Source organism: Mirounga leonina, unplaced genomic scaffold (assembly GCF_011800145.1).
Source record: "Mirounga leonina isolate KUSES-001 unplaced genomic scaffold, KU_Mleo_1.0 Mir_166, whole genome shotgun sequence".
Lineage (NCBI taxonomy): Eukaryota > Metazoa > Chordata > Mammalia > Carnivora > Phocidae > Mirounga > Mirounga leonina.
Genome location: NW_023270418.1, coordinates 15,283,468 through 15,304,907, shown reverse-complemented (window position 1 = coordinate 15,304,907; position 21,440 = coordinate 15,283,468). Strand labels below are relative to the sequence as shown.

Sequence of the window (21,440 nt, the reverse complement as noted above, 5' to 3'; positions counted from 1 at the left end):
AGGCAGGACCACCCAGCACGGCAAGCGCCAGGATGTGGTCTGGGCTCCCAGGGAGAGGCACAATTTTTCATCTGGAATGATTCCAAGGAGGCCAGGCCACCCTCTAGCTGGGGCCCGTAACACAGCAGGGAGCAGCTCTGCCTGGGTCCTGGGCTCGGACAGGGCCCCTTCTTCCTTCTCTGTGCTCAGCCCTCTGCAGCTCAGAGACATCAAGTAACTTACTCCAGGCCACACAGCTGAAGCCAGGCCCTTGTCGTTTCAAGGCCCTGTTCCTTCTGTGGCCGGCACTGCCTCTCTCCTGATGGCTCTTCCCTGCTCATGACTCACAGGAGCGGCCTAGGACTCTTCTGCCTTCTGGGTGGAACGTTCTGGTTCCCAGGACTGGGTGTGGGCAGAACGGAGACCACAGGGGCCGCTGGGCTGTGTTGAGTCCCCTCGGCAGACAGTGTTCCCTCGATGAGCTCCCGCCAGACTCCAGAGCCAACCTCAGACAAGCACGTCAGCTGCGTCCCCAGTGGGGTCAGGCCACATACTGGGCTGGGAGCTGAGACAGCTACCCACACTGGTGCTGCCCGCCACCGTCCCCGCCTCCTTCTTATTTGTACCAGGGAAAGCCAGGCCCTGCCACTCAGAGAAGGAACTCTCCCTTAAAGAGACTGATTAAGCTGTGGGCACCTCCTGGGGGCTGAAATGGGTCCTTTCCTTGTAGTGGTGCCCTCTGAGCTGGGAGAGGCTCCGGGTCCTGCCACCACGGCCAGCACCCACCTCCGGACCGCCTCCTTCTGCCTTTCACACGGGGTGGGGCCCAGGGGGCCTTTATTCCTTCCTCACTCCCCAGGCGCCCCACTGAGCTCTGGCATTCATCCCCTTGCACCCGAGTGAGCAATGGCAGCTCCTTTCAAACCCCCAGAGAAGCAGAGCCTGGATGAGGCGGTCCTCAGCCCCTTTGTGGGGGACTTGGTTCCCAGGCCTTTGATCTCCCAGGCTCGCAGGAGTGGCCGCCATAATGTGGGTATTGTGACCTCTGCACACCAAGCCCATTGTGGGCGTCTCTCTCCAGGCCCGGGCACCTGAAAGCCCATGAAAGCCTACTTGTCACGAGGAGAAGTTACAGTATCTTGAGGAAAGGGCCCTCCCCCTGGAAACACAATGGAGGAAGATCTGTGGGAGGCCAGGGCTTTTGTGTGGGAGAACACAGCATGCTGAATGTTCTGCGTGTTTGCTCCGAGGGCCCTGGAAGCAGCCAGGGCAGCCGTCTGGAAGCTTTGGGAACTAGAAAGGTAGGATGTGGGCCCAGCCTCTGACCAATCTTTTTTTTTTTTAAAGCTTTCACTCTTCCTCCTCACCTCCACATCCCCACCGCCCCAGGAAAGTGACTGCTCTGGAACAGAGCCATCCATCGTACACCGTCCTCCAACACGAGCCTCAGACTCCTCTCTCTCCCCCAAGCCTTGCACGTCAGTGGGTGAGGCTCACTTCTCAAGCCCATCGGCCTGGCTCAGAGGAAGAGACTCTTCCCAAGAATCCCCATGGGGTCAGACAGGCCTGGGCAGGTGCGCCTCCCCCACCGGAGAAACCACTTCTCTGGCTCTGGTTACCTCCCCCAGGAAGTTTCTTCCTGAGTCTGAGACTGAGGTCAGCACAGCAGCCACCCCTCAGCAGGCCGTACCAGGAAGACAAGCGTCTGGGCAGCACCTGCAACAGGACAGGCAGAAGTGCGGGCTTCCGAGATGAGCCCTCCCACTGCCCTTGGCCACTCCCAGCCCTGGGTGGGCCCTGAGTGGACCATGGCAAAGCCCTCCTGTGGCTTTACACTTCCGTTGGTGGTCTCCATACTCCTCTCCTTCAGGCGGGACAGACGTAAGTTATGGCCTCCGTTCTACTGGGGGGAAGACTAACGCCCAGAGAGTCCTCACTTTATCTGGCAAAGAGGTGTCCTCAACAGGGAAGGGCTCCATTGTGACCATTTTAGCTGTTTAGTATGCAGAGGTTTGGGGTGAAATGTCTGGCCCCGGAACTCCGTTGGGCTAAGGAATGTGGGGGAAGAACACCTCCTCAACTGCCCCTCAGTAAAATCACAATCACCTGGAAACTGACAGGGGGAGGCTGGGGTGAGGGTGCAACCAACCTGGGGCTTTGAAATCCCAGCTCCAATAGCTGAGTGACCTTAATCCTCATTTGCCTCACCTGTGAAATGGGTACAGTGGTGCCCACTCTGTGGTAGGGTATTCAGCCCGCCCGGCAGAGTGCCTGCCCAAGATGTAGTCTGTGGCCTGTGCCTTCCCTTGCCACCAACCACTTTGTAACTCTGAAGGTCTTTCAGTTCCTCAAAGGCTCCAACCTCCTGTTCCCCTCCTCCTACCCCAGAGCCCTCCCAAAGATCCTTCCCTTTGTTTGGGATAGCTGAGCAAACAGGGAAGCAAACAGGGACTAATTCAAATTCGTCCTACAGGACGCATCTCAGGTATCACTTCCGCATCTCAGGTATCACTTCCTTCGGGGAGCCTCCCCTGATTTCCCAGTCCGAGGGAAGGGCCCCTGCCGTGGGCCCCATGGCTGATGCACTTCCCCCAATCAGAGTCTGTGCACACTAATGAGTCATTGTGATCTCTTGTCTGTGACTTCCTCACTGGCCCGTGTGCACCACAGGGCAGAGACGGGTCCATTTAGTCATGGGTATCCCCGCAGCACCTCACCTCACAAGGTACCTGGGGGGGCCTCAGGACACATTTGCTAAAATAATAATAATAATAATAATAATAATAATAATAATAATAGGGGCGCCTGGGTGGCTCAGTTGGTTAGGAGACTGCCTTCGGCTCAGGTCATGATCCTGGAGTCCTGGGATCGAGTCCCGCATCGGGCTCCCTGCTCAGCGGGGGGTCTGCTTCTGCCTCTGACCCTCCCCCCTCTCATGTGCTCTCTCTCTCATTCTCTCTGTCTCAAATAAGTAAATAAAATCTTAAAAAAAAAAAAAAGAAAGAATAATAATAATAACAATAATAAAAAAAAACTATTTAAAAAAAGAGTCATTTTCTGCCCCTCCTGAGACAACAGCCTGGAGGCGAGGCTTGTCCTTGGTATAAGAAAATCTCAGGCCTTTACTTTATAATTTGCCAAAAAGTATGTATTATTTTGAGCTTAATTGGAAAGCCAAAGGCATCGCCTCTTAGAGTAAGTACTCCCTGAACAAACTTCCAAATCTATCCTTACTCTCGGCTCTAGGCCCGGCCGATGGCCAGGTCCCTGCCACGGCCCAGCTCACCTGCTTGTGTCCTGACATCTGCCTGGATCGTCCCGCCCAAGCTTGGGGAGCTGGCGAGCCCGTGAGCTGGGCCGAAGCCAGAAGGCGGGCTCCAGGGAGGGCAGAGCAACGTGGCCCCCCGCTCACAGCTGACGGTTTTCCTTCAGCAGGCACTGTTACTCGCTCTGGCTTGTACCAGCTCCTGGGTGAGTGAGCGAGCGAGGCAGGAAGGAAGGGCGGGGGGGAAGGACCCGGCAGGCGGGCTGGGGCCAGCACCCCAGATGTGTGGCAGCCATGGCTACGCCGGTGTCTCCAGAGACACATGAAGCGGCCAGGAAACCTCCCAGCCGCCCTGCTTTTCCTGCAGTAGTGAGGCCCAGGAAGGGGCAGAACCTCACTGGACACTGTGCCCTTTTCTTGGACACTCAGCTACAATTCCACTGGAGCAAGGAGAGCAGGGCAGAAGATTCCAATTTCAGGGAATCCCTTTCCGCCTTTGCACCCCTGGACAGGCGCTGGTCACCCCTCCCTTGGGGTACAACTGACTGTCATCCACCTACAGATATGTTTTTGAGTACCTACTCTACACGGACCATACACTATATGCGTCCCATTAAGGTTGCTGGAGATAGGGACATTCCTGCATTTGGGGGGGCTCTCATTTCAAAAGGTAACTGAGGAATGTCTCTTATGATAAGCCTATTATATGGCTATTTCCCCATCTGGACTGCGGGTTCACGGAGAGAAGGAACAGATGCAATTCACCTCTAGATTCTCCGGGGTGCCAAGTGCAGACCCTGACACTGATGCTAGTTTTAGAGCCACCAGCCGGACTGGTCCCCAGTCCAGGAGCGCCTTTCCCTGGCGTGCAGGCCCTGGCGGTACCTACAGACAAGGAGGGGCCGGCGAGGGGGGGACAACAGCAGCTCCATTTCGTCTGGCCGTACACCAAACGAGTTGTCTTCCCATTTCAAGCTGCTTTCAAGGGAAAATCTACCACAGGTGGTTTTTCCACTCAAGTGTGTGGGGGGCGTTGCAATCAGGCCCAGTTTCTGGCTATCAATACGGGAAAATGAACACTGCAGGAACACGGAAAAGATCAAAGCCACTAGTCAGGCAGATCAGACAAGCAAGACCACAGAGGCGCAGTATCAGTCCCTGGGGAGGACTCGTCAAGCGGGGAGGTTACCCCAACGCAGGCCAGCGGGAAGCACGGGTGATTAACATGCACAGATTAGCCGGGACCCACATGAGAAGCAAAGAGCTTGCTACACAACCCAGGCTCAGGAAAACATCACGGGCAGCATTCTCCCCGAGGCCCCTGCAGCCTGAGAGCCTCGCCCCTTACCTGACATGGACGTGGGACCCGAGACGCCGCGGTCCTCACTGATGCCCAGGAAAGGAGACACCACTTGCTTCACCAGTTCCTCCAGCTGCAAATAACCCTCACTGGGGCCTGTGGGCTCGTGAACACTCTGGAAATAAACATCCAAGAGAGACAAAGGTCCGTCAAAAGAGGCCAGGGCCAGCTTGGCACTCAGCGAGCAAATCCCGCCGGCCCTCCCGCTACATTCAGAGCCATGATACCTGCCGACAGCATCCTCGTGGCTGGAATGAAGGAATCCGAGGCCAGAAGCCCCAGTCACAGTGATCAGAACTGTGCCCCGCGGCGGCTTCTCCCGTCGGGCCCCAGCCACTCGGGGCAGGCGGGACTGTCCTCACGCCAGCTCCAGGGTTGAGGTCTGACGGGTCCCAACCACAGTAATCCCAGCCCACCCTCAGAGTGGCTGCTTCATACTTGGCATGCAGGCACTTCCCTAAGCACTTTACATGGACCAAAGCACGGGGGCCTCTCCACAGCCCAAGGAGCCAGGTGCCCTCATCATCCCCCTTCTACAGATAAGAAAGTTAAGACCCAGAGGGCTCATGTAACTCAGGACTGGAATGCAGGCTGTTTCGGCTCTGAGCCCATCTTACTGCCACTTGTTAAGGAGGCTAGAAAAGAAAGGGGGACAGAATATGGAAAAATCCAGAACAGTAGAAGAGAGAGTCACTGTGGAGCTAGACATACATTCCGCCCCAAGATGAAGAGTTAGTTCAACAGCCCAACATGACAGGCATCCTCGGGGCTGAGCCTGAGCAAACACCAACTAACACAAATGACAACGCTCAAACACCTTTAAAAGGGAGACCAAAAGTGACCCAGGTTCTCTAGAAGACCAGCAGACTCCTAGGGAATCCAATTTCTTGCTGGAAAGGACTTGAAGCCTTGCTCTGTTGAGGGGCTGCAGGGGCGCAGAGCTGTGCTCAGCCCAACAGGGTGTCCCACCAAATTCTCAGAGCGGAAGAGAGGTTACATCACCTTCACTTAAAAAGTAGAAACTCCCCACTGTGCTGGAGTTGGGGGGATTGGAGGAAAACACGGTGGGGGAGGGAAGCGAGAAGGGCCCGTCACACAGGCCGGGGATGGCTGGGTGAAGCGGGGGCTCCCTGTACCCAAGCTGACTTGGCCCCTTGTCAACGCCACCCCACAAAGACAGGGCTGGCTGGGGGTGGTGGAAGGGAGGGGTTTGGCTTAAGGAAACACAAAGGAGGCTGGGGAAGGGGGTTCTGGGGCAGAAGACTTGGGGTTGGGGCTGGGAAGGGGTCAGAGGGGAGGACATGCAGAATGAACAGGAGTGGGCCTCCGACCCACGGCATAGTACCGCAGTGAGGGCTGCCCGGGGGGAAGGCAGGAGGGTTTTTCCTGCCCCCTGGGCTCTGATACCTAGTCCTCAACCTGGGCTGAAGGACTGGACAATCTAGCAGTGGAAATAAAGGGGGAAAGCCCTGGGGGTGCTTCAGCCAGGAAGGGAATCCTCAAGGCTGCAGAAGGGAGAGGGGAGCCTTCCTCGGGCTCCCCGGAAACCACTCAGGCCTCCAGAGCAGGGCAGTTTCAGCCCCAAAACCACCTCGACTGGTGTTCAGAGCTAAGGAAACTTTTTTTTTTTAATTCAATATTTTCCTCCTTGATATTTCTTGTCTGCCTTCTCGCCCCAAGCCTTCCCCCCCACTCAACAGAGAGGGACAACAGAGAAAGAAGAGGCAAGAGGTGGGGTGAAAATGGGTAACATGCGCATGCTTTGAAGCTGGATGGGTTTCTCCCAGGGCAGCGGCCGACAGACAACCTGACAGCCCTCAGCCTGGCTGCCGGCTTTGCCCTGCAAGGCTCAGGGCAAAATGAAAATGTGGGCGGGGTTCCCTTGTTCAAAGATTACTAAGCGACAGGAGAGAATTAACCAAGCACAGGACCCTGCTTGGCACGGGACCCTGGGTGACCGCACGGGGGCCCCTCAGAAGGCACTGTCCCAGGATGATCTCAGGATCTGGCTGCACCTGCCAGGAGGAACCAGATCTCTGTGATGGTCAAAGTCTCTGGCTCAGCCTCTCCCTGGGGCAGCCTGGGGACAGAAGCATATAACCCAGAACAGGGAACTTGGAGTCCCTTGCACATGTCGGGGAGGGAGGGGTTTGTTCGGGGACATTTTGGAAGAGCACCAAAAAAGGGAGACACGAAGGCCTGAGGAATGGCTCTTTTCGCTGTAGGAGAGTCAGGCCCGGAGAAATCTGCCCCAGATCTCGTGGCACTGGGGCAAGTGAGGGCCTGGCGGGAGAAGGGAGCAATTCTAACGGGGGTCCTGATTTCCTGCAGTGGACATGGTCCAGGGGCATTGAGATCCAGCAGCTGTGCCCTGCTACTCAAGAAGATAGATGCGGATGGGCCCAAAACCCCTATTCGTCCCTGTCACATTCCCAGCTTTACGGCTCCCAGAGTAAGGAAGAACATGGGCCAGAACTCGCCCCACGAGACCCTCCAGGAAACAGCGCCAAATGCCCGCATGAAAGTGGACCATCTCAGAAGCTTCTGCGATCTCTCCCAGGGCCCTGGGGTGCTGCAGGAGGGAGGCCGTGCTACCTGAGCAAGGCTGGCTGGGCAGGTAGAAAGAGCAAGGGCTGAGGAATGGGTGACAGACCCACTCTCTCACAAATTAGTATGTGACCTTAAGCTGCTTGGCCAACTCTTCTGAACCTCCACCTCCTCTGCGAAAATAGGACAACAGGGACTGTTCCCTTGCTCAACTTCCCAACCATCTGTCACAACCACAGAGCTTCTCTGACTGTACTTCTTTCCCTCTGCCAAGAAATAAATCCCTGCACGATGATCACCATCAGAGGACTGGAGGCCAGAGACCTGGGGTTGGTCCCACTCAGGCTCTTGCTAGCTGTGCCGTCACTCACTGGGCACATGTTTAGTTGACACCTACCGCGCGTCTACCATGCAATGGGTGCTGAAGGTACAAGAGGGAGGAGAACGTGGGCAGACCTGCCTTGACCGGAAGGGGGCTGTGGGTCCCAGGAGACCGTGTTCTCCTCAAAGGGAACCCAGGTGCGAAGACTTGCTGCCCCAGGGAGAGGCAAAGGTGATCAGTGTGACCGGAGGCTCCAGGTGAGGCTGGGGAGGTGGGAGGACCGGAGGCCGGGGTACAGATCAGGCCATTCTCCTAAGATCACCGGGAAGCCCATGGAGAGCAACGTGGGCTGGAGGCTACAGAGGATGAAGGAAGTGTCTCCTAGGGAAGCAGGCTAACCCCCCAGGGGCTGGCAAGGGGATGATGGCAGCCTTCTGCTATGGCTGTTGGGTTGTCCAATGTGGGAACATGGTGGATGTTTTTCATTAGCACAGACAGAGGCCTTCCTGGGCTACTATCAGCAGGCGGGGGCCCTCACCCCAATTCTCCCTCCAAGGAACAAAAACAAACAACACCAACAACAAAAGAATCAGCTCTCATCCTTAAAATATCATAAATGGAAATAAGAGGGAGAAAGCCCAACTTTTCTTTCCCAGTCTTCCCATCTGGACCCCAAAGGGGTCATTTTCTAGACTCCTCACTTGGGATGCAAGCTCTACTTCATGCTTCTCAGACATGAGCCCCCCCCACACTTTCCGAACCTTCTCCTTCCTGCCCGAAAAACACCTGACCTGGTTTTCCAGCCAATGAAGAGCACCCTTATCCTATTAGGTAACTCTTGCTCCTCTCAGACTTCAGGAAAGGCGGAGAAGGTCCAGAAGCATGGCCCAGCTCAGAGAGCCAGAAGAGAACAGCAGCTGGGGGAGGGGGAGACCAAGGCCCCAAGCCTGCTGGAGGGCAGTGGGGTCACCGCCAGCCTGAGCAAGGAGGATACCGGCTGCCTTGGGGAACAGCTCAGACCTGATGCTGTGGGATCTGAACTTATTACAAAGGTGGAGGCACAGGAGCCCTCTTTTGGGGGTGTCCCTGGCCACATCTCTGTTTCATGGGAATTGTGCACCCCTATCCATAGGATTGGGCTCCCTGAGGCCATGTTTATGGTACTTGACCCAAGATCATGGCTGATTGGCAAAGGAGAGTTGTGTAGCCGGGGCTAGGCCAACCCAACTCTTTCCCCTGAGTGTCCACAGCTCTGAATCCTACTACCACTTGCTGAGGGACCTTGGACAAACACACACTTCCTGGGTTTCCATTTCTTTGCCTGGAAAATGGGAATAACAACACTATCTACTTCACGAAGTGGTCATTTGGATGATCTGATTCAGAAAACACCACATAAAGTCCTCGGCCTGCACCAGGTACACAGCCAGGAACTGGTAGTGTTAGCTTGTCTTCCTACTGTTGATTCGGAATGGAGATGAAGAGGCGACCATCTGGGTCACCACTTGGTGGAAACGCGTGAGCTGTGTGCGTGATGCCAGGTTTGGTCAGGTGTGAACCACAGTACTGAGCACAAGTCTGCAGAGGGAGGGGGAAAGACAGAGACACCCAGTCCAAGAGACAGCGGGCAGGGCCAACAGAGGCGGCATCAGAGAGAGACAAGGAAAGACCAGCAAGTGGCGACAGGCTGGCTGCTTTGGGGCCTGACATGGTCTCGCTTCTGGTTGTAGTCTCTTAGGATGCCCTCCTGCCCCGGGAACCTTCCAGTGAGCTCCTGGTCTGGCTCGAGCTCACCCGCAGGAGGCTCTTGCCGTCACGTGCTACTTGAGGCTCCCAGGCGAGGAGGGAGGGTGTCCGCTCCCTGAAGGACAGGACTGTGCCTCTCGCCCCCCCACCCCCCACTGGGATCCCAGCATGCAGCACAGCGCCAGGGGCCTCGCAGGGGCTCGGTGGAGGTACAGCAAATGAACAAACGTGCTAAGGAATAGGAACGACGACACCGAAGCATACTAGCTGAGCTAAGGTGCTCAGGTCGTTTGGTCCCTCCCCCGTCCCACAGGGTCTCTTCCTCCCCCGGCCTGGTGGCCACGTCTCCAGTGGGGCCTCACCCACCTGCAGGATGAGCAACATCTGGACAATGGATGAGGGTGGCTGGGACTGGGCCAGCAGCAGCAAATCACCCAGCTTCACCTTCAGCAGGACCAGGTCGCGGAAGCCCAGCAGGGAGATCTGGCGGATGGTCAGCTCCTGGCCCTGGAGAGGAGAGAGGGGGCAGGGCCGGGAGGTGAGAGCCCGCTGGATATGCTGCCGGCCACACGGGGTCCAGGACAACCAGTGTGGACAGAACACCAGGATGGGACAGGACGAGGTGTCTGCAGGACTCGGGGCGGGCAGGGGCGCTGCCAAAGAGTCGAAGACTTGGCCCTAGTCCTTCCCAATGAAAGCTTCGTTTAAGATAAGGTGTGACTCAACCTGCCTAAGTGACTCAAGATGATACAAGACACATCAATGGGGGCCATGCTGTCATGAGGGCGGGGGGGGGGGGGTGGTCAGGAAGGAAGAAGAGAGAGGAAGATGGGGGGAAATGAGAGAAAAGATCAACACCCCCGACCCCCATCCCCCACCCCCACTTTCAAGGCTGCTTCCTCAACCCTGTTCAGTATGTGAGCACCTAGCTCGCGCCAGGCCAAGAAGGAAAACACAGGGACAAGTCTGACCATGCACGGTGTGGGCGGAGGGTGAAAGGAACTCCTAATCCTAAGAGCTATACTTACTAAGCTCCAGGGGCTAGGCATGACTCTCAATATTTTCGATGGAACTAACACGATTAATCCCACCCTTCGAGACAGGTACTATTATTAAACCTACTTCACAGAGGAAACACCTAGAGCCCAGAGTTACGGTTCTATCCCCCGGGTAGAGCTGGGTCTCAAACCTTAACTATTTGATTTTAGGGCTCCCAAAGTTTCCCAAAGCAGAAAGAGAAAGGAGGCCCTCTCTCCTAGACTCTCCTTTGCACGTATACACATGACACACACCAAAAACGGGCTGCTCTTGGTGGAGCCAAAGAGATCATGAAGGTACCTGCCAAACGGGATGTCGCTTTTCATCCCTCACGTCTGCCAAGGCTTAAGGAAGTTTTACATTTCCTAGACGTCCTTAGGGTTTCACAGAAATGCAGTCAAGAGTGGTTTTGCCATCTCCGCATGCCCCTCTCCCTCCCCCCTCCCAGTCCCCAGAGATGCATACAACCGCCAACAGGTGCCTTCCAGGCTCGAGTCAACCACCCCCTTCCTCGACTGCCTTCCTGGCCTGACTCCAGTGGCAGCAGGCCCCCCTCCGCCAACTTTGCCTTTTCCAAGACGCTACAGTCCACAATGACCTCCGACCTCGTAGCTAGCTATGCCCTCATTTCATCTCCCAGGTCCCTTTCGCCTTCTAAGGTAGGAAAATGAAAGCAAGCTTCCGCCCCCTTGAACACAGTAGGTACTCAAAAACACATCTGTCCACCGAGGAAGTAGGGCTCACACAGACACCCATACAGACAGGGGGCTCTGAGGTGGACGGAGCTGGACTGACAGACACCTCGGCGTGTTACTACCGGTCGTGAGAACCCCTAACTCCGGGCTTCTCAAGGTCGGGTGCCTGGATCAGCAGCAGCACTTGGGAAACTGTGTGGGGGGAAGGGGGTGGATTGGGGCAATATCAACTATCACCGGAGCTTGCAATTCTTCAAGAGAGGCAGAATGCGTAACATCCTCAGACCCGCACAACTGGTTTCCTGCCTGGATATATGCCAATGAGGGCCCTTCTTGGCCATCCGATGACTGTACCAGGGCCATGCCCACTCAGATGCCACACTCCCATTCTAACCCATCTGGACACCCCCACGTTGGAATTCCATGCCCACGGGGCCCTAAGACAGAGACCCAGGTCTACACAGCCCCTCCAGTAGGGTTGCCAAATGAAACAGAGAATGTCCAGTTGAACGTGAATAATTTTTTAGTAGAAGTATGGTTCTAGATATTGCATTATTCATTGTTTATCTGAAATTCAAATTTAACCCAGCATTCTATAATTTTATTTGCTAACTCTGGCAACTCTACCTCCCGTGTCTGTCTTCTTAGGACCCAGCGCTGGCCTAGGAGTGACCATTACAGGGAGGGGAGACGTTTGTGGGTATGGGAGCTGAACTGACCCCAAAAATGCTGCAAACCCTCTCACGGTGGTAGAGGATGGGGCTAAGGATGGGATGAAGAGAGCAGTGAGCTGTAGGCCAGAGCTTCTACTGGAACTGTGAGGGGCAGGCCAGAAATGGGAAATGGACTCAGTAGGCGTAACCTCCCAATTTTTAGGTATTGACACGTATTTAAAGGAATTCCAAGTTCCCATACAACACCATTCAGAGCAAACAAAGCCTGTGGGCCCTTGTGTCTGGCACACAGCATCGCTAAGGGCTGTGCTATTGCTGGGCCCCACACCCGCACTTCAACAAAGCCCCATTAGATATGCGCCTTCACCCCAGTGGGCGGAGCGGGGATGGGGTAAGTGGAGGATGGAGATGTGAATCTTGGCGAGGAAGATCTAACGGTCAACCTGCCTGCAGGGGTGTCCATTCTGACCTGGCAGTGACCAGTCCTGCTATTAGCCTCTGCAGGAAGGTAGAAGGAAAGCAACTCAAGTGTTAGAATAAGCTCTGATCACAGAATAAGAATACTAAGGAGATGCTGTTCATTTTTTGCTCGAAAGCCCACATTTTGCAGATGAAACATTTCAGAGAAGTGAAATGAGTTTGCCTAAGCCCAACGACTGACTGATGGAGTCCAGTGTTCTTTCTGCTCCCTCACGTGGCTACTTGTCTTCAGGCATCCCTCACAGAAGGCAAGAGACATGATTCCCTTCCCACAATTTGGGACAACAGGAATCTTGCTTTAAATTCGGGCTTCCAAGAAAGGGAGGGGGAAGAAAAAGAGGAAACAAAAGTCTCCCTGCCCCATCTTCTCTACTTCTGAAAACGGGAGAAACAAACCACGCCAAGAATATATAGGAATACTCAAAACCAAGAGGGTGACAAGAGCCTACAAATTGCTAGTTATGCAGGCACTCTCTCTTGGCTTGAGGTTAGATGCTAAACATAGACCAGAGAGCCCTCCAAAGAGCGCTATGGTCCTTAGCCAACTCGCACCCAATGTCCTGCCTCTCCCCCCTTCACCAGGAGGTCCCAGCTGGCCAAAGGCCAAGGAAGGAGACAGAGTGCCGAGGCCGGCAGGAGGTCGTTCCTCAGTGAGACTGACCTGAACTGGATAAAATATTGCCTGCAGGGTGGGGAGAGTCTCAGTGAAGAAGTGGTCCCACACTTCAGCCAGAACCTCAATGCGATTTTCACCTACACAAGGACGAGAAGATGGGAGGGGAGGAAGAAAGAAAAGAATTTGTCATTACTTGCAGGAGAGGCTAGAGACAGTCCCAGGTCAAATGCAGCATGGGGACAGGGGGACAGGGGAAGAAGCTCATGACCTACGTTTGCTCTCGGAGGCATTACTACAAGTCAATGTGCGATTGGATGGGAAGACTTAATCAAAAATAGGCAAATATGCCTTCTATCCCCCACTCCAGAAACAGGAGCTGAAGTTTGGAAATGACATGACAATGGGTGCCATCACAAGAATGGTTACAACATTCTCAGGCACTGTGTTAAACTACTTATCTACAGACCGTGTCATGAGTAAACTCTATGACCTCATTTTACAGGCTCAGAGAGGCTGAGGGTCTAGCTCAACGTCACACAGCTAGAAGGCAGAGCTGGAATTCCAGAACCCATGCTCTTGACAGATTTAATCTGGGAGGATCACATGCACAGTTATTGTTTTGATTTTCTAATCATGACAACACTGCTTTTTTGTTTTGTTTTTGTTTCATTCTGGATTCGAGCTGTCAGTACAGGGAGGGGGAAAGAAGGGCCTAGAGACTGTCACTTCCACCCCCACTGGTTTGCAATAACCAGAGGCCGGGTGGCGGGTGGGAGGTGGACAGCATGCTCTGCAGTGGTCACCTGCAAAACACAGGACCCACCTCCTCATGCTGTGCCTACTCTCACCCCTGGGACCCAGAAGGCTGACCCCAGGCTGCCTGTACATGGGGCACCCAATGCCACCGGAAGGCTGTGCCAGGAACTCTGCACCTGCAGGAAGGCGGGCACGGGCAGGGAGGGACCCCCACGGTGCCTGCATGTTAATGACCTAGGTGACACAACTGACTGAGTACTGTCTTTGCTCATCTGAGGCAGAGAAACTGGGTCAGCCAAGATTACACACTGAGAGATACGTCTGGCAAAACACTGCCAGTTCACTGAGCAGATCTTGAAAGATTCATTTAGCATCTTCTGCCTATTAATTTAATGGACAATAAAAGCAGTGGCTGCGAGAGAGAGAGCAGAGCACGGACGTAACGAGCAGCGAGCAGGGCCGAAGACGTGCAGATTTTGAAAGGTCAGAGAGAAACACACTAGGGGAAAATGCAAATCCACAGCACCCTCTCATTTCCCTCCCGGAGTGCTAATTACACTCGGCTGGAATCACTTACTGACTTCTCTTGTCTCCTCCACTAGAACGGGAGTAAGCACGTAAGCCCTGTCTGTCCTGCTCACCGTTATTATTTCTAGTGCTTAGCATGAGGCCAGACAGATCAATAAATCCATTTTTAGAAATCTTTGAGTGAATGAATGGCAAGTATCAAGTGTGCAGGTTTTCACAGATGCTAAGGCTGGTGAGTGGAAGGAAGTTACCGTTTAATCCAAATATGGGACAGGACAGAACAGGACTTAATAATTAGCTCCAACATTTTCCTTTGCTCTTAGATCAAGAAAACCTCCACAATATAGGCACTCTGGTTGCCGGCGGTGGGGGGGGGGGGGGGGGGGGGGGGAGTCTGTTTCCTTTTTCTGTAACCTTACCCTTGAACTTGACCTTTCCCTTCAACCTTTGGGCCCCAACTATGTGGATTTTACCTCAGCCCCTCATGTTCACCATGATCCTTCACACCACAGGGCTTTTGCATGTGCTAGTCCCTTTGCCTAGACTGTTCTTTCCCCTCTCTCTGCCTAACTTATATCTGTCTGTCCTTCTAGTTTTAGCTCCAGCACCACCTCTATAGCAAAGTCTCCCCACTGGTCAAACACCGCTTCTACGGATTGTAGCCTTAATACCTGTTGCAATTACAGTTTTATATTTGATGATGATTTGATTAATATCTATCTCCACCAGTGGCTGTGAGCTCCACGAGGGCCTGGGAATCCTAGGATGGCTTTGTTCACCACTGTGTCCCCAGCACCTAGCAAAGCACCTGGTACATAGTTGACCACCAATCAATGTCTGAATGTACAAGTCTTTTCAAATGCAGGCTATGCTAGTTCACGGCAGGGAGGAGCCAGGGAGGTCAGAAGGAAAATCTGAAACGTTAGCTCTCATCCTGGTACCCAAAACCAAGGTGACCCCAGCAGCTGGATAATGTCCTTCACAGAAGGGCTCTTCCAGCTCCTTTACTGATGGCCTGTATCCTAAGCCTTCCATGAGGAAGACAAGCAGAGGCCTTCCCGACATGGAAGAAAGGAAGGAGACTCGTGCAGGTCAGTGCTTATTCCCCTCCGCCGCCAATGGAACGCTCGTCAGCACATGAGGTAATCCTTCGACCCGGCAGCGGGAAGGCACCTCTCCTGGGAACCTGTGTCTAATTGCTGGCTTCACACTTCACAGAGTAATGGATGTTTTGGAAAGCGTTCAGAGGAGAACATCAGACAGACACAGGCTAACAAAGCAGGGGAGCCCCGGGGAAGAGAGAGTTACAGGGACGTGACTTCACCTTCAGAAAACAGCCCAGAGGACTTCACTCCCTGCCAAGATGAAGGGCAGCTGGATGGAAGGGTCTAGATGAACACCCTACAGAAATTGTCCTCTTAATATGCCACGGGAATTTAGATCGCCGCATGTCTATAGAAGGGGAATGAGAAGCTCCTCGGGGTCAAGGTGGCTAAAGCTCTGGGAAATTACTGGAATTATCATGACCGATCCTGCCCGCAGAAGAGCAGCACCTGGGTAAGAGCTGTGGGGGCTGGGTCTGCGGCCGGGAGGCGGGGTGCCCGTGCATAAACACTGAGGTCCTTTCGGTGAAAGGATGGATCCTGTCTGTGGCTCCCGAGCTACGTGTTAGAGCAAGAGGATCCTTTTAGCCAAATAAAATCTCTCTTGGAGCTGTACTACATAACATAAAAAGTGGGGATGTCTGGAAGACAGGAAAGGCCCTTACAGGTTTTCCACGGGCCCCTTTGCTGAGCAGAAGGGCCGCTCAGACACCAGGACGAGAGTGGACCCCAGGGAGAACACCCGGTCCGGTGCCCCGTAGCGCACTTTGGGGGCTGAGCAGAGAACCTCGGAGGACCTTCGTTTGCCCGGGTTAGCGTAGCTCCATTCCTGAGCTTTCACTCCAGAGTATTTATGTCGAGGGTCACTCGAATGAGAGGCACTGAACCTCCCCTTGAAAGCACTTAAATCTCTGGTTTTGCTCGGTATCTTGTTCATGAAGCTGGTTTTCCATGTTTCCAGGAGCTTGTGATAACTCCCCAGATGACTTCCAGGCAAATACCATGGTCACAGACCGTGCTTCTCTTCCCTCCCTTTCTGAGACTGTCACCTTCCACGCTTGTGTAGTAGCCTGACCCCAACATGCAAAAGGGGCACAAACCTCTTGTCAAAGCCAGTTCACTCAAAAATAAGGCCCTGGGGGGCGCCTGGGTGGCTCCGTGGGTTGAGTGTCTGACTCTTGATTTCAGCTCAGGTCATGATCTCGGGGTTGTGAGATCAAGCCCCGCATCAAGCTTGGCACTGGGCGTGGAGCCTGCTTAGGATTCTCTCTCTCCCTCTCCCTCTGCCCCTCCTTCCTGCTTGCATGCACGCACGCGCGCTCGCTCTCAAAAAATAAAAATAAATAAGGCCTTAGGCTAGGGGGCATTTATAAGGTTAAAAAAGCCTGAATACAGTTGTACTGAGGGAAAACAAGGTTACAGGCTCAGTCAGCTCTCAGATATACAGAAGTTAGTTTCTAGCCTCTATTCCTCCAAAGGGCTGCCGAGCTCTTACTGTGCGCCAGGTACCAGCCCTTCCAGCACCAGTTCTCATTTGTCTCCTATTTCGTCTTTATACGACACCGGCCAAGGGTTTCTTTCCGGGGGGGGGGGGGGGGGGTGCGGGGGAAGGCACGCTCTCCTGCCTGCCATGTCTGTGTCTAGTAGTAAATCTGTAGTAGTAAATTTGACCTCCAGGTAGAAGTTTCTAAACTAGAGTAGAGAAAAAAAAAAAGAAGGAATCAGTCTGTGACCGGATAACGGTGCTACGCCAATTACGCTCCCTATACTCCCTTTTAAACTCGTATCATTTTAAAAATGATAGGGGGGAAAAAAAAAAAACCAAGAAACTAGAAACGTGCCAGAAGTCACCCAAGCAATAGGTGGTAAGCTAAGATCAGGATCCACCTTGGTGGCAGCTGGGAGTAGCCCCTGGTAGAGTCATGGGGTTGGCCAATTCTTGCCTTGGTCCCATCTCCATTTGGTGCCTTTCCATCCTGTCCCATGGGCTCTAAAACATTTTAAGGTCAGGAAATCTTCCTTTGCCTATCAAATCATATCTCACTCAGCAGGTACCTGCTTAGTATAACGTCCGCCAAATGGGTAGAGCACTCCTGTCATATAGGACCTCGAGAAATACGAAAAAGGCCAATTAGGAATAGCCTGGATCAGACCCGAGAGAACGGCATGACAGGATCTGTAGTATAACTGATCCCTTCCCAGGAGACCGCCAGCACGCATCCTGCGAGAACCCTCCACAAGGTCTCTGAGAAGACCACCCCGATTCTACCTGACTTCTCAAAATACAGATCTGACACGCACCACCACGCTCCAAGGGAAGTGCTGCCGCCTGGCTGGAGGAGAAACGGGCGGGGTGACTCACTCACTTGGAGTCTGCCACTTTTGGACAGAAGCACGTCAGCTGTCCAAACATCAGAGGCTGAGTCACAGAGCCCGCTGTACGAGCCCGCCTTGTACTTGCCTTCACACAGCTTAATCTTCTCCTCCACAAACAACAGGCCTTTTGCAAGAAGCTGGTTCTGTCAAGAGAGAACAAAGAACACAAGGGTTGGGCCACTTCAGAGAGTGACAAAACCTTCTTCCACTTCCCATGGCTGAGGGAGCGGGGTTCTAGGCACTTGTAGGCTAGTCATGCCTCCAAGTCTGAGGAGACTTTTGTCCTCTTGGAGGATCAGGCTTGGGGAGAAGTCAGCAAAAGAGGGAGACAAGAGCCAAACCCAACCGCCATCCCATCCCTTCAAGCAGAAGGAGGCATGCCTCACTCTTGGCTGGCTCCTATGGCAGGCCTAGGGTTGACACGCAATGTCCTTCAAGCCCTTAATCTAAACTCAGAAGAGGGAGCACTGAGGTAATGGGAAATTAGGCAGAAATAGTATTTTTTTAAAAAAGATAAATTTAGGGTTTCTCATGCTAACGTGCAAGAGACTATGCGTAAAACTCTAAGAAGCCGTGGGTATGTGTCCGTCAGTGAGCGTGTGTGTGGAAAGTTGTGGAAAGAGAGAAAAAGGCGAAGTCCTTTTGCAATTGCACCTAACAACTGTTGAGTGTTCTGTGTGTGTCAGAGGCTTTATTTCCTTCATTTCACCTAATTCCAACCCTCCCGATAGTCCCCTCCGGCTGGTGCCACTACCCTTACTTGACCGATGGTCAGGGAAGACACTGCCTACAGGAGACAAGGCAGGTCTTCCTGCAGCCAGAAGCCATGTTCTCTCCGCTCCGCTTTGCTGCCTTCCAGCAAGTCTTCCCACCCAGACCCCTTCCTTCCTTGAAGGGCCACAGCGGGTCCCCTAAGAAGCAGCGCAGCCTCTCCAGAGGTCACAGAAGCTCCAAGAGCAAGGACGTGCTGTTGCCCCTCCACCTCGCCTCACAATATCAGATTATCAAAGGCCTGTGCTTATGGGGTAGGGGGCCCATGGGGATATGTATCCTACACAAAAACCCTAAGGCATTGCTTAGTATCCTCCTTTACAAAACCCTACAACCCTGTTGCAACGATGGTAAGAGCATGCACAGCAGAGTGGAAAAAACTTGGGTATCAGACGGGTTCAAGTCCCAGCTCGGCCACATTCAAGCTGTGTGATCTTGGCCTTACTTTCCCTGATTCTTGAGTTCCTCATCTGTAAAATGGACCATACCAGCAATATCATAGAGTTCATGTAAGAATTAGTCATTGTAAATACACACACACACATGGTATTTTATGTCCTTAGTACTCAGTGGCGATGGGCAGTGATGATCATAGCTGCTCTCTCATCTATCTTCACAAAAGGAGTGGGAGGTAGAGAGAGTCTGTAACAAATGAGCCTACATCAAATATATTAAAATATTTTAACAAAAGAACTACCACATTTCTGTGACACATACAGATGAACCAAATTTCACAGAACCTATTAAAACTCACAAGAGGGCGCCTGGGTGGCTCAGTTGGTTAAGCGACTGCCTTCGGCTCAGGTCGTGATCCTGGAGTCCCGGGATCGAGTCCCGCATCAGGCTCCCTGCTCGGCAGGGAGTCTGCTTCTCCCTCTGACCCTCCCCCCTCTCATGCTCTCTGTCTCTCATTCTCTCTCTCTCAAATAAATAAAATGTTTAAAAAAAAAAAAAAACTCACAAGATAGGGGCGCCTGGGTGGCTCAGTCGTTAAGCGTCTACCTTCAGCTCAGGTCATGATCCCAGGGTCCTGGGATCGAGCCCTGCATCGGGCTCCCTGCTCAGCGGGGAGTCTGCTTCTCCCTCTACCCTTTCCTCCTGCTCATGCTTTCTCTCTCGCAAATAAATAAATAAAACCTTAAAAAAAAAAAAAACCTCACAAGATATGACCTAACTTCAAAAAGTGGTCGGCCACTGTTTAGTTTCAAGATGGAACCTCAAATCCAAGTTAGAGTGACATCTCAGGGGAGAACACCAACTCTGTTAAAGGAAGAAAAAAATCAATTCCTTTACAAAGAACTGGAACAAACAGGTAATTAAGGTGAAACCCCAACTGCGTCCTCTCCCTTCCAGCCTAGCAAACGAATCCCAGCAGCTTCTGGGTCAGAAAGCAAGCAACCATCATGGCACCCAATTTAGACTCTCAGAAGCAAGGCTTTGCGGCAGCTGAGCCAGACGGGAAAGATTACAGAGGTGCTTCCACGTGGCAGTCACTCTATCGGCATGTTTCTGAACAACTGGGGCCTTAGGTCCCTGCGTGGGTCCCTTACTCCCCCCCCCCCCCACCGGTGAGGTTCTCAGAACATCCCTGGGTGCTCTGTGGGAGGGCTCCTGATGCCATGGCTCTCTGTCACCACTTCTAATACCACACGGGTGTCCCAGGCTTCTTCCAAAACGGCTTCACGACCCTCCAAAAGCTCATGTCTCTGCGATGCGCCTGCAAATGTGATCAAGCCTCCCTCTTAATGCAACTTTCCTGAGTGTGTTCCATCACTGCGATTATCTACACTTCCAATGGCGGGGCTGGGGGAGAACCAGAAGTTTACTGGGAGATGGAGAGAGAAAATGCACTGGGTCTGCATGTGCTAGGTCCAGGTCAGATCCTGAGTTAATCAAAGGAATGAATTCAAACCCTATATCCTATGTGTTAGGTCCTTAGGGGGTAAGGACCATTTCTTAGTTTAGTGCCCGAGGCTCTGAGAACAGGGCCCCAAACACGGCAGATGCTAATGAACATTTGCTGAGAGTGTATGTTGCCTGTTTTGGTGCTAAAGACCATTTTGAACTTTTAAGACATCAAGACAAGAGACAGAATGTGTATAAGACGGGAGAAAGAGAAAAACAGCATCACTAAATTTGTTGACATTTCTTCACTGGGTAAAAATCACTTTGTCTGGATCTTAAAGGATAAACTTTAAGAGATGGCCCGGGTTCTCCTTCCTTCTCTCTCCTAGATCTTCCCCCTTCAAGGATACATTTGGAAAAAACAAAACATTTTGTTCTTTTTTAAGAAAAATAAATTACTTGTGGATTAGAGAGAAATGGAAAAGAAAATACTCTTTTTAAAATTCTCATGATACACAGCATGGCAATCCTTAACTTAGACCAAAGAAGAGCAACAAAAACTTGGGCTCAGGAAGGGACTGAAGGGAGCATCTAGCCATGCTGCCATCTCCCCAGCCCTGCGGTCAAAATCCACTGGTCACACACAGTTTTGATGGTATTTGGGTGGACTCCTTTTCCAGGAAATGAGTCTCTAGATTTTATTCAGCACGTGTGCACAGAAGAAGGACCTTTGGGGCCAGCCTAGCCCACAGCCCCCCCCATCCCTTCTGGAGAAGCACCTGTCATCCACTTAATGGACCTCTGCCCCACTGTGCAAGCTCAAACCCCTTGACCCCAGGCTGCACTGTCGGCTTAGCCAACTGGCCTGGTTCCGACCCCACCCCCTGACGCAGGCCCCAAACTGAGCCAATGGTCTTCTCTCCTGGGAATCTGCAGTCAGGCAGGACCCTGCGGAGGTTAGGGTCCTGTGTGACTGCAGGCTTCGTGGTCGGAAGGGCCTCCCACTTGGGCTTAATGCTCTGCAGTTACTGTTTCAATTCTTATTATTTTTATCTTTGAACTTGTGTTATGTAAGTGAAATTGGGGCCATGGAGGACGTACCAAGTGCTTGGGGTCTCAGCTCCCTTGTGGTCCTGCCTCCTACCACCTCCCCAGGAGGGGTATTTCACACTTGCTCCCCACCCCCTGGTGGCTGGCCCCACTGCAGGGTCTCCCTCACCCTGCCCGCCTCCCACTATCCTCCTATTCCCCAGATGGTGAAAAGGGTCCTGTCGGTGGGGGCCCAGGCACAGGTACAGGGAGGGTAAGGTTGGGTGCATGCCCTGCAGCATCCCGGGGA

At 53.1% G+C, this 21,440-nt stretch overlaps 1 protein-coding gene across 6 annotated transcripts in view; it reads right to left on the bottom strand.

The window, feature by feature from the left end:
• PRR5L (proline rich 5 like) overlaps nt 1-21,440 on the bottom strand; it is a 71,430-nt gene that overhangs the window by 6,067 nt on the left and 43,923 nt on the right. For 4 of the 6 annotated variants that reach the window (XM_035012584.1, XM_035012587.1, XM_035012586.1 and 1 more), the window contains exons 5-7: nt 17,476-17,628; nt 9,586-9,726; nt 4,593-4,719 (exon numbers count right to left, since the gene is read on the bottom strand). In XM_035012584.1, the coding sequence (XP_034868475.1) occupies nt 4,593-4,719; nt 9,586-9,726; nt 17,476-17,628 (421 nt within the window). Of the gene's footprint in view, nt 1-4,592; nt 4,720-9,585; nt 9,727-12,767; nt 12,860-17,475; nt 17,629-21,440 lie in introns of all 6 variants that reach the window. The other 2 variants (XM_035012588.1, XM_035012589.1) reach the window with 2 other exon arrangements.